The sequence below is a fragment of the Python bivittatus genome, unplaced genomic scaffold (assembly GCF_059951505.1).
Source record: "Python bivittatus isolate LINGU-HERP-01145 unplaced genomic scaffold, Pbiv_v1 ctg000980_np1212, whole genome shotgun sequence".
In the NCBI taxonomy this organism is placed as follows: Eukaryota; Metazoa; Chordata; class Lepidosauria; order Squamata; family Pythonidae; genus Python; species Python bivittatus.
Genome location: NW_028277125.1, coordinates 22375150 through 22386610, shown reverse-complemented (window position 1 = coordinate 22386610; position 11461 = coordinate 22375150). Strand labels below are relative to the sequence as shown.

The following is an 11461-nucleotide window of genomic DNA, read 5'->3' as shown; positions in this document are numbered from 1 at the left end:
TCAAATTTAATTTTCATATTTTACCAAAGCTAGACAGCCTTCTCTAGAGGCATCATCAAGGACAGGAATCAAAAAAATCAAAATAGTGGATGCAACCGGGCAATCAAGGCTGTTATTGTTTCCATAAAAAAAGTTCAGGGCTTTGTGTGGTTGCTAACATCATTTTGAATTTTTTGACCCCTCTCTCCATAGACACACACACACACCGTTCTCCACTAGAACAGGGGATCAGAGTGGATCAGAGAGCTAATTTTCAATTCTAACATCAGCCTTTTAATGTTGTTAAAAGGAAGGGAGAATTATAACCAATAATTACCAGGGTATATATTTCTAAATGTTCTCTCTCCATTTAAAAATGTCAGTCGTGCATACTACGAGTTTATTCCCACAGTTAACAAAAGAAAATGTTCAGCAAGTTTCTTCTTAATCCCCCAAAAATCAGAATCAATTAATTCCACCAGAGTTCCCTGAAGACAGTGGACAAAAGGATAACAATAATCAGACAAAAATATCCCTTAACCCTGCAGAAGGAAGAAGAGAGAAAGAAGAAGAAAATTGTAGAAGACGAGTACAGAAGGTAAATTATACCTATCAATCTGTCTAGAATATTTAAGCAAAAAAGAAAGAAAGAAAGAAAGAAAGAAAGAAAGAAAGAAAGAAAGAAAGAAAGAAAGAAAGAAAGAAAGAAAGAAAGGTTATTATTGCAAATACAGCTTAAAATAGCTATAACACATGCAGAAAGTTTAAAATTCTGTCTTCAAAAATTCTGGGCAGAAACTCCTCAGTATTAACTGCCTATAGTACACATTCATTCTTTGTTACCAGTTTCTAATTCACCTGTCAAAAAGTAGAAGATACTACAAAGTTGTCATGTTTTGAAAACCCTCATAAAAGAAAGGAGGGAAATGAGGTAAACATGTAGCTACTTTAGGCAGACATGCAAGTTGGTTGACATCACAGGAAGTGGGGTTCTGCAGGCTGGTGAAGTAGACGCTGTCTGGAGAATACATGGAAGAGTCGTCATCAAAATAATTGTACGGTCTCAAGAAGAAACCAACCACATTCCCAAGGGTTGCTGTATTGGGTATGTCCTCAGCATGTGGAATATGCAGAAAACCAGCATTGATCCAGGCAACCAGATCCTGTGAAAGGGAAATGGACAATATTATTTTGTTATCTTAGGAAAAAGACCTGTTCAATAGAAAGATGATACAGGTGTGGATTCAGAGAAACTAAGCTTGTTAATTAAAGCAGCAGATGAAAAATGGTTTACTAAAATCGGGGGTGGGATGTAATCTGACAGTATAATTTTACAGTATGCTTATCTGTTCAGAATTAAGGATTCATAGAAATGGAAAACTGGAGTAGAAACCTGTTAGCAAAGACCCTATATTCATCTGCAAAATTTTATCAAGCGTGGTACTAAAAAGCCATTTTTCTTAAAAACAAATGCAATGTGTAAGGCATAAATCTATCTATACATGTTTGCTCAGTGTAATTTCCAAGGTCACATTACCTCAGCTAACAAGAATGCATACAGAAAAACTAACACTGGTTACAGGAGAATTTATATTTGCCAGTTCTCCTCTGAGCAAGCATCCTGAAGATCACTATGTCTGGTTCTTTTTGTTTGTTTGTTTGCTTGCTTGTTTTTCTTTTTTGTTTTTGTTTCTGCTTTTGTTTCCCTAAAAGAAAGTGCTGCTAAAACCCTTGGCAGCATTTGCCTATTTCCAGAAAAAGCTTTGGGTGACAGTCCAACAGGATGCCTTCCTATTCTGATGTCTTCCAAATACGTTTGACGTAAACTCCAATGCATTTGGACAGCACCAGACTGTGGAATAATAACCTCCAAGGTGCTTCAGTGCTATGTTGGGTTCGTCTTCACTTACCTCATTGACAATAGTCTCATTGTTTATGAAGTCAGCAAAGACCACGGGAGGTTTCCATGGGTCAACCTGATTGTAGGCAGTGGTGCTGACTGGTTCATTTTCCTTCCTCTTTGTAACAGCTAGCTTATAACTGAAAAGCAAAACAAGAGAAGTTGCAGAGATTGAGATTTATTAATTATTATTTTTCTTCTTAAAGATCTTCAGAGGTTATTTTTCCAGGCAAAGGCCTTGAAAAGCTATGTAAGCCAACTATGTAAGAACTTTTGGAAGGAGGCAAAGGTAATGTAAAGACAGAATGCTATTCCGTTTAGATAAATTTGAACAGCCCAACTATAAAAAATATAGGAACAATCATTGTTGTAACTCATTGTTAAAGAAGATATGAGATGTGAGATGATTTTAGCTTTGAACTGTGTGAGGGAGTGAAGTTGGGGTTGCTGTCTGTGGTTGGGAAAAGTAGCTGCGGCCAGGCAGAAACGCTTCTCACCAAATTTTTAGAAGGAGGCAAAGGTCGTATGCCCCTTCACAGACTTATAGACTTTTGCTTGAACTAAGTATTAAAGGACTGAGTATTAAAGACATATTTATATGGCAACATCACCTTGCAAGTCCTAGGATGGATGGAGAGCAGTAGTCTGTTGTTGGGGAAGGTGTGTATTTTGTACAGATTTGCTACACTGTGGTGCATCCATTCCTTGGAAAACAAAGAACCCTCACAAATACAAATGTGTATTTCTGTAGATGACTTACAGAACCACAAGACCACTGTGGTTACCCCTGTCAACCTAGCAGATATCATAGGTGTGCATACTGATAGGCAGTCCCTTAAATATACTGACCCCACACCACTTAGGAGATTAAAACTTAATATCAGATCCTCAAGTTAGGTCCAGAAGTGCAAGTGCACAAATTGATAATAACATGGCTTGACACACTGAAGGAACCATCAGTGTTTCTGAAGCAGACCTGTAGAGTGTATTACAGAAATCAGATAAGGGAGTAACTTATGCATGGCCACCAGTAGCCAGGTCTGTCTACCCCAGATATGGTTACAGCTGCCATAATAGGATAACCTTAAAAATGTATTCCAGGCCACAAAGACTGTCTCCAGACTCTTCCATGAATAAGAATGAATCCAGGAACACATCTAAGATGCAATATTAAACTTTCAAAGGTAATGCAATTCTCCCCAGAACTAGCTGTTAACTTTAGTTTATATCACTTGGACAAAAGGAGAAAAGGAAAGATTGTAGGTCCCATTTTGCTTGTAAGTCCCATTGTAAGTCCCCTTTTATCCTCCAATAATCGGTAGGGTTTCTCTTAGGTCATGGTCAAGAAGGGATCTCAAGATTGACGATAATTTCCCAAAACTGGAGTGTTGTACTGTGGAAAGTCTTTTAACTACTCTTCCAACCATGATTACAGATACATAAAGATCACCATCCAAACATACTAAATTGGTCAAAGGAACTGTTTCTTTCTACTCAACCCAATTTTTTTTTTTTTTTTGTCTGCGCTCAGTCATTACTGACCCTGCAGTGACTGCTTGGACGAGTCCTTGCAGTTTTCAAGGCAATTGTTTCGGAAGTGGTTTGCCAGAGCCTCCTTCCTAGAGCAGAGCCCAGCTGGCGAGCACAGGAGGCGGGGTTTCCATTGCTTCGCGCCCTTTTCGGGCGAGTGCAGTTTCGCGCTTATCGGCAACTGCTCCCGACTCCTTTTTGCAAGGCGCCGCCAGCATTTTTCCTCCCACCGGAGTGAGAGTACCATTTATCTACTCACGTGAGTTTTCGACCTGTTGGGTTGACAGGAACTGGGGAGGAAACAGGAGCTCACCCTGTTTAGCGTGAAGGCTGGACTCGAACCGCCAAAGCGTCAGCCATTTCTGGCCGGCAACTTTCAGCGTCATTAAGCCGCTGCGCCACCGCATCAACCCAATAGTTAACTTTTAATAAAAAGAGGTCCCAGGATCTTGAAAGATCTGTTACAATTGGTAGTGAGAAATGTGAACTAGAAGAAATTCTGCACAGTTTGAATAGCGCTTTGTTCCTTTATATGTTCCACAGCAATTGAGGCTAAGGTTTTGCGTAGCAAATATTTGATCATTATCCGGACTTTTTAAACCCTTCCGCCATCCAGAATGGAGCCGAAAGAAAGCAGAGAGATGGTTATATACTGTAGATTTCTTTAAAATGAAGAAATTTGGCAGTTCCTGCCTATATTATTCAAGGTCCTGAAACCCAAAAACGTAGGTAAATATATTTTCTTTCTGCAGCTAGAAATCAGTCACTTACCGACCCCAGCTGAGGCCTGGCTCTGTGGGATCTGATTCTGGCACATGCTCTCCAGAGAAGCTGACTATCTGGATCCGATAGCCTCGCTCATGGCCCCACTTATTGGTGCGATTGGCAGCAAAGTAAATGTATCTGGGCATGTTGTCACGGAGGCGGAATGCAGCTTTGTCCTCGGTATCCAAAACTTTCCTCACCATCTTCATTCGATGGATCTTATGTTCTGGGCTCCAAGGGGCCTGCACTGTCTCAAAAGCCATGTCATTGCCAACCAGGGTATTGTTCACACCTCAGAAAGAAAACAAGTACAGTAATTAGTACTTGAGTAACACATGTAGCACATTTTGTTGTTCCTTAAAGCTATGGTAGCCCTACTTTAGGGATTACAAGACAACTTTCATGCATTTGCTGCCTCAGCATGCAAGAAAACCACACTACCAATCAAGATCAGTGGGGATGGAGTGGCAAAAAAGGTGTGTCCTACCCTATCAGGAAATACATGAACTTCATAAAACTTCACACCTCAGAAAGAAAACAATTACAGTAACTGTACTTTTGTACAATTCTGCAGTAATTGTGATATAGAGAGATCAGACCACTCTTGTTGCATTTTCAGCTTCTTAAAATCAAAGTTGTTTCTGAAATAAAGCCTTGCCTGACACAGAGATGAAATTATGATAAGAGTAAGCATAATTAGTTTTCCAGACTGAATATGGACAAACTGAGTCAGAGTGAAAAAACAAACTCTGCAAAGATGAGCAAACAGCAGCTCATTCATTAAATGACACCATCTGAAAATGACACAAAGCAAAAACGAGAAAACTGGATTAGAGATTTGGCGTAACTCTCACATTTCAGGTATTCTTAGAACAAATCATTTAGGGAGATTCTGCATTCTCCTTTATTTACTCATTAATGTGTAGCTGAAACAAGGTGGGAACTTTGTTTTGCAGCTCATCAGATTCCCATCTTTTAAATATCTATATAATATATCTATGTGTTTGTGTGTGTTTGTGTGTGTAAACAATATAAATGGACAGGTAACACAATCTCACACCTTTCCCTGACAATGCCCTTTGGATTTTAGGCAAAGTGAGGTTTTCTGCACATTCATCTCCTCTACTTGAGAAGAGGCCTTGCCTAGAATTTTTTAATTTCAGGACCATTATATCCATGTATAGCTTATATGCTGGCTTGGTCCAAGGATTTGGCTACCTCCAGATTGTAATCTTAGTGCATTCACTTCTTCTGGAGGATCCTCCAGAATATTTTGGAGTAATTGAGGATCACGATGGTTGGGGGGTTAAGGCAAATGGGTGAGGCCAGACATGAGGAGAGTTTTCCTGCTTTGTACAAAGAGTTTTGAGGACATTTGTTGTTCCTTAAAGCTATGGTAGCCCTACTTTAGGGATTAGGCTACAATTTTCATGCATTTGCAGCCTCAGCATGCAGGAAAACCTCACTACCAGTTCTCAGCAATGAAGATCAGTGGGGATGGAGGGGGCGAAAAAGGGACACACAGTGTGTGCCGTACCCTATCAGGAAATACATGAACTTCATAAAAGGAATGTTTATATACACTATGACACCTTCCACTTTGTTGTACTTAGCAGAGGTAGAGGAGTTGTATGGGATCCTGGTCCAGAAAGCAGCAGCATTTAAAATGATTCAATGCTAAAAAAATATGGCAGAGAGAATGTCTCTGCGTAACACACACACACACACACACAGAGAGAGAGAGAGAAATGGAAATGGAAATGGAAATGGAAATGGACCCAAGAAATATTATCAAACAATATGTTTGTTGGGAAATGCTAGATTTGTATGCAGCTCCACCCCGTGGCTGATATATGAATAATATGTGACAGATTTTCTGAACTATTTTCAGGCCTTCAACTAAATCTTCAAATCAATTCCAGCTACCCATTGGATCTTGCTGAATCAGAAACAAGGTCAAGAGAACCTCCTGACTCAGGTGACCATTGTTTGAGCCACATGATCTTTGATGGAGAATTTCTTCTAGCCCACAAGAAGTTCAGAGAAATCATGTTTCCTGATGACAAATTTCAGTGGAGACTTTTGAAAACATAGCTCTCCATATCAGGCCCTGCTAATTTTGGGATTATGAGAGTTGAACCACAGCCCATCTGAAAGACACTAAAGCTGAGCGGGCCTGTTCCATGACATCTGGACCTGCTTGATTTACAGAATAAATCACAGCCAAGTTTACTATGGGAGGAATGATCAAAAACTATTCTGCTCTATCAACTCAAGCACTTCATCATCATCTTTATTATGGTCAGAGACCAGGATTACAAATAAAAATGCATTAAAATACATTGAGATACATTAAAAATACATTAAATGAAGTGAACAGAACGTGATAATATATTTACAGATTGATGAGATCATCAGTGGGCAGTGAAAATCTGCCTAATTTTGCAGAAGTACAACAAAATTTAGCTATGTTCAAGGAAACTAAATCATTCTGATCAGATAGCAACAACTGGACATAAAAAAGATCAGAAATCCCTGGATATTTTATCAGATGAAGAGTTATTAAATGGGTTTGTGAGTCCTTATAGAAAATACAGTATAACAGGACATGTGCTATAGTTTCAATAGCCCCTTGTCCACAGGGGCACAATCTCAGTCATATGGGACTTTTTTGTATCGGCCCTCCAAAACTGCTATAGGGAGAGCATTACAGCATGCTAGAATTAATGCCCTCTGAAATTTGCGGACAGTGATGTAATTTAGCTATCTTGCTGGCTTATAAGAAAAAGCTTGACTGCTCAAAAAAACATTCTTAGACAAAGCAGACTGATCCTGCTGGATTTCCAGATCTTTGATATGCTGTTTGAATTCACTGAGTGCACCCTTGTAGCCCATCATTAGGAATGCCTCACTAGAGAAACTGAGATATTGAAGTTTTTGTAAGATAGCCCTGAACCATACTGATTTATAATTATCCTTAATAAGGAAAGAACTCAAACCTGTAGGGAAAAACAGTAGTTTCAGCCAATGTGCTATAATACAAGCCCATGCACTTGTTTCGACTTTGGACAACCCTGCTTCCCTCCTTAGTGCTACATTTGGGATACAAGGGGCTACCTGAAATATGGCCCTTAATAATTTGGATTGAATCCTTTCCAAAGGTGTAAAAGAAGGATAGGGTCCTAGCTGGGCATTGAAGAGTGATTGTATACGAGCCTTAGCTGAGTATAGCTTCAGCGCTGCTGGGATATACTGTGCTTCCCTGGTAAAGTAAAAGGATTGGAATTGCAGCTACTGTTTTTTTAGCGTTTTGGATAACGTAGCTTTGGTGCACACTGTGTTTAGTGGAGCTATGAAAAACCATGCCCAAATATTTAAAGGATTTAACTTGTTCAATATTCTGGCCATTTATCCTCCAAATGTGCAGTTTAGGTCTCTTTGCAAAGACCAAAATTTTAGTTTTGCTATAATTGATTTTGAAAGCTTCTTCAGAGCAATAGCTGGCCAGAGCACTCACGGCTCGTTTGAATCCAATTTGTGTTTGTGATAGGAGTACTATGTCATCTGCATACAACAAAGTTGCAATGTGCCTGTTTGCCAATTTTGGAGGGTGATATTCCAGTTGATTTATTTTGGCCACAAATGGGTTTATATACAAATTAAACAGCAGAGGAGCTAAAATACAACCCTGCCTCACTCCTCTGTGAGGTGGAATCTCACTTGTGTGGTGCCCTTGCGTACTGCATTGAACTTTGATTCTAGAGTTCTTATAGAGATTATGCATGAGCAACAGTAGCCTTCTATCAATAGTAGCATGGAGGAGCTGAGACCAGAGCCTTCCTCTGGGAACTAAATCAAATGCAGACCTAAAATCAATAAAAGCAGTATATAATGTCAAACCTGTTTTAGATGTATATTTTTCAGCCAGATGTTGGAGTATAAGGGCATGTCCGTAGATAGAATATCTGGATCTAAAACCTGTTTGCTCATCTGCCAATATATGCTCTGTGTCAATCAAGTCAACTAGTTTATTGTATAAGTGTCTGGCATAGAGCTTACTTATTATACTTAACAAGCTAACAGGCCTATAATTAGCAGGCAGGTCTCGACTGCCCTTTTTATAAATAGGCACGATAATGGCTAGGCCCCAGTCCTCTGGAATTTGTGCAGTGCTATCAATATAGGTAAACAGGGAAGCAAGAACAGGGGTCCACCAATCCAAATTGTTTCATAATATTTCGGGTGTAATAAAGTCATTGCCTAGAGATTTACCAGGCTTTAGCTGATTTTTAACCCTCTTTATTTCAGCATTTGTGACAGGGGCCCAGTTTGGGAGCAGGTTAACACTGAGATCTAAATCAACTATAGGGGCCTCTTCTTGTGAATATAATGCTCTAAAGTGGTCTTCCCACACAGATGCAGATATAAGGTGAGGAAGTAAAAGGGGCCTATCAATTGAATGGAAAGCTATGAGGTGCCAGAACAAAGTGGAATTTCTGGCTTGAGAAGCTGTTATCAGTTGCTGCCAGGAAACCTTAGTGAATTCTCTTTTCTTGTTTGTAAAAAATGTTTATATTGTTTCTTCAGGAGCATAAAATCTTGGATGGGGTGCTCAACTTGGTTCTCTTTATATAGCTTAAATTCCCTGATCAGTTTACTTTTAGCCTTAAAACATTCTGCATCAAACCAGGGCTGAGAAAAATAAGTCTTGCCCCCTGGGTTATCTCTTCTCCCTGATATCTGGGTGGGAATCACTGGCTGGAATAGCTGGATCAGTTGAGTAAATGTCTGCAGGGGGAGTCCCCAGACCTCTCTCTGACTATGGAGTTGCAGTGCTGCTTCAGATATTCTGCTCTATCAACTCAAGCACTTATAATAATTCTTTAAAACGGAAGTGCTGGACAGAGATAACTAATCAACACTTTTTTTACTTTCAAGGCTCAGGGGTGGGGTGGGAAAATAATCTGTAACAGTCTTTTAGTTTTCTTCCTCTGCCCTGTAACCAGCCTCCAGTTCCAAATCCATCTGACAAGCAACCCATTTCCAGATTCATCTTTAACCAACAGTTCAAGTTGGTTGACATCTGCAAGGATTTCAAAAGTGCTGATTCTGGAACTACTTCATGTTTCCAAACCCGAGAAATATATGAAGGCATAATTACTACGAGGCTGATGCGATGATATTTTGCTGAGTGGCCACTGATTTTGTTTTCTTGTTACTATAACAGTGCATGTTGTACTTGAATTAAGTTTTAAAAGCAGCCCGGTAGTGAAATAAATATCATTAATTTTAAAAAAAAAAAACTTCTCAAAATTGTTAAAACACAAGTTCTGTTCCCTACATATCTGAAGCATGCTCTTGAGTTTTTCTCCATTATAATTCTTACAGTCACTAGAATGATTGTGAGCAAGCCAATTGAGGGCAAAGAACCCATAGGTTTCCTTGAAAGTTACAAACAGTATTCCTACTTACCACCAATATCCAGATCCACCTTGAAGTGAATATTGTGGGTGTGAATTATTCCCAGCACCCATTCTTGAACCTTATTGCCAAAGTCTCTGGCATCACCAAAGTAAAAAGAAGATTGAATGTACCCACTGGCATGGACCCGAACACCAACAGCTCCATTTTGGTGGAAAATAAAATCCCAGATATAGTCATAGTTGCCAACTGTAGACATTGTCCGGAACACCAGATGCGAATCTGCCAAGCCTCCATAAAAAGGGAACTGGATACTTTCATAATGTCGTCGTAGGGGCAACTCAGCATTCTGCTCAAAGATGCAGATAGCCTTTTTACGGCTAACAGGTAATGAAGTATCACGAAAAAAGTGCCAGTCCAAATAATTTGATAAATAAGGACAATCTACTCCCTGGGTAAGTGTGAAGATATTTGATCCAAGTCCAAAGCTGACATCCATATATTTGATCAACATGGATTTTGGACTGTTGGAGCCATAAATAGCACTTGCATCTTGCAAACTTAACTCATAGATTATTCTTTCTCCATTAAACCTGACATCAAAGATGCGTGGCCCCATGCTTGCATCAATTCCAAAGGCAAAACTCCACCTCATGAAGGTGACTTGATTATTCTGAATCCTATAGCGTGATCCACGAGGTTCATATTGCAAAGGGCCTGGATGTTTTGGTGGTACCCTCTGCTTGAGTGATGAGTATCCCCCATCAGGAGAGGCTTCTTTAACCTTGTCTACTATAACCTTTCCCATATTAAATTGTCTCTCAATGTCTTCCATGTCTTCAAAGTATTGTCCATTATAGAATACTTTTATTACCTTCCACTGAGAAACATCCAGGCTACTATAATCCACTTGGACCTCAAACCCAACTGGATGCAAATAGTAGCCAATCACATTCTGGAAATGACTCACCCACATTTTGCGATCTCCGGATTTTAGCCCTGGTGGCATTTGTCGACTGTACCCAAAACTGCTTCCATTGTAATTTAGAACCTTTTGCATGAAATTTGGAGCCTTAGGATATTCATTCCTCTTCAAGAAATCATTGATTTCCTTAAACTCATTTCTCAAAACAAACCTTTTAGAATAAGGCAATTTCCCTCCATATTTTTCTACTGTGATATCATGATGATATGTTGGTTCTGGAAGTGGACCCACCACAAATTCTGTCACATTGGGGTCCAGCTGATTTCCAAAATGCACCACAGCCAGAGCTTCTCGTGATGGCCTAGATCCCTGATGGTCTAGGAATTGTAATACTTCTGCTTTGGGAGGAAGCTGCAAGGTGATGAAATAGATGCAGTTGTCTGATGGCTTGGCTTGAGGTGTCTCTGCCAGTGGCACTCCCAGGTTGGATTGTAAATACATCTTTACTTGCATTATCTCTTCTGGAGTTAAATCTTGAAATACCTGGCTGCCAGCATCCTGACCACCTTCCTCTTCCCCCATTTTCTGGGAAGAGCTCCCACAATCCATGGGTTTTTTTCCTCTAGTTTGGAAAACCAAGACTAAGATGACAATGATGGTGATGCATATTGCTAGGAGAGAATAAATCAGTTTCGGATTCATTTTCCCAAACCTATAGACAGACACATAGAGAAAAGAGTTTGTTAAATCCTAAAATTATATGGACACACATTTTAAAAACACTTGTTGAGCATGTAAGTTTGAAAAGTATAAATTCTTTGCAGTTACAAAATTCCAGAAATTGTTCCAAGATAGCAATGATCTGTTCACATCATCAATAATCTTACCATCTAGTCAGGATACTTCTTTTTCATTAACTAAAACTGGGAGGTCAGAAGAAG

General features: G+C 39.6%; 1 protein-coding gene across 1 annotated transcript; it reads right to left on the bottom strand.

Annotated features, from left to right (window-relative positions):
- Positions 1 to 857: 857 nt before the first annotated feature.
- Positions 858 to 11222, bottom strand: LOC103065948 (primary amine oxidase, lung isozyme-like). Its single transcript, XM_088131967.1, has 4 exons — positions 9647 to 11222; positions 4181 to 4466; positions 1890 to 2019; positions 858 to 1142 (listed from the first exon to the last, which is right to left on the bottom strand). Exons 1-4 carry the CDS (start codon positions 11220 to 11222, stop codon positions 858 to 860), a joined length of 2277 nt encoding a protein of 758 aa, XP_087988093.1.
- Between the last annotated feature and the right edge of the window lie 239 nt (positions 11223 to 11461).

Coding starts and splice junctions, on each gene's coding strand:
- LOC103065948 (XM_088131967.1), bottom strand. CDS start 11,222: ATGAATCCGAAACTGATTTATTCTCTCCTAGCAATATGCATCACCATC. Junction 4,467..9,646: donor GGTGGATCTGGATATTGGTG/GTAAGTAGGAAT, acceptor TTTCTTTCTGAG/GTGTGAACAATACCCTGGTT. Junction 2,020..4,180: donor CCAGGCCTCAGCTGGGGTCG/GTAAGTGACTGA, acceptor TTTGCTTTTCAG/TTATAAGCTAGCTGTTACAA.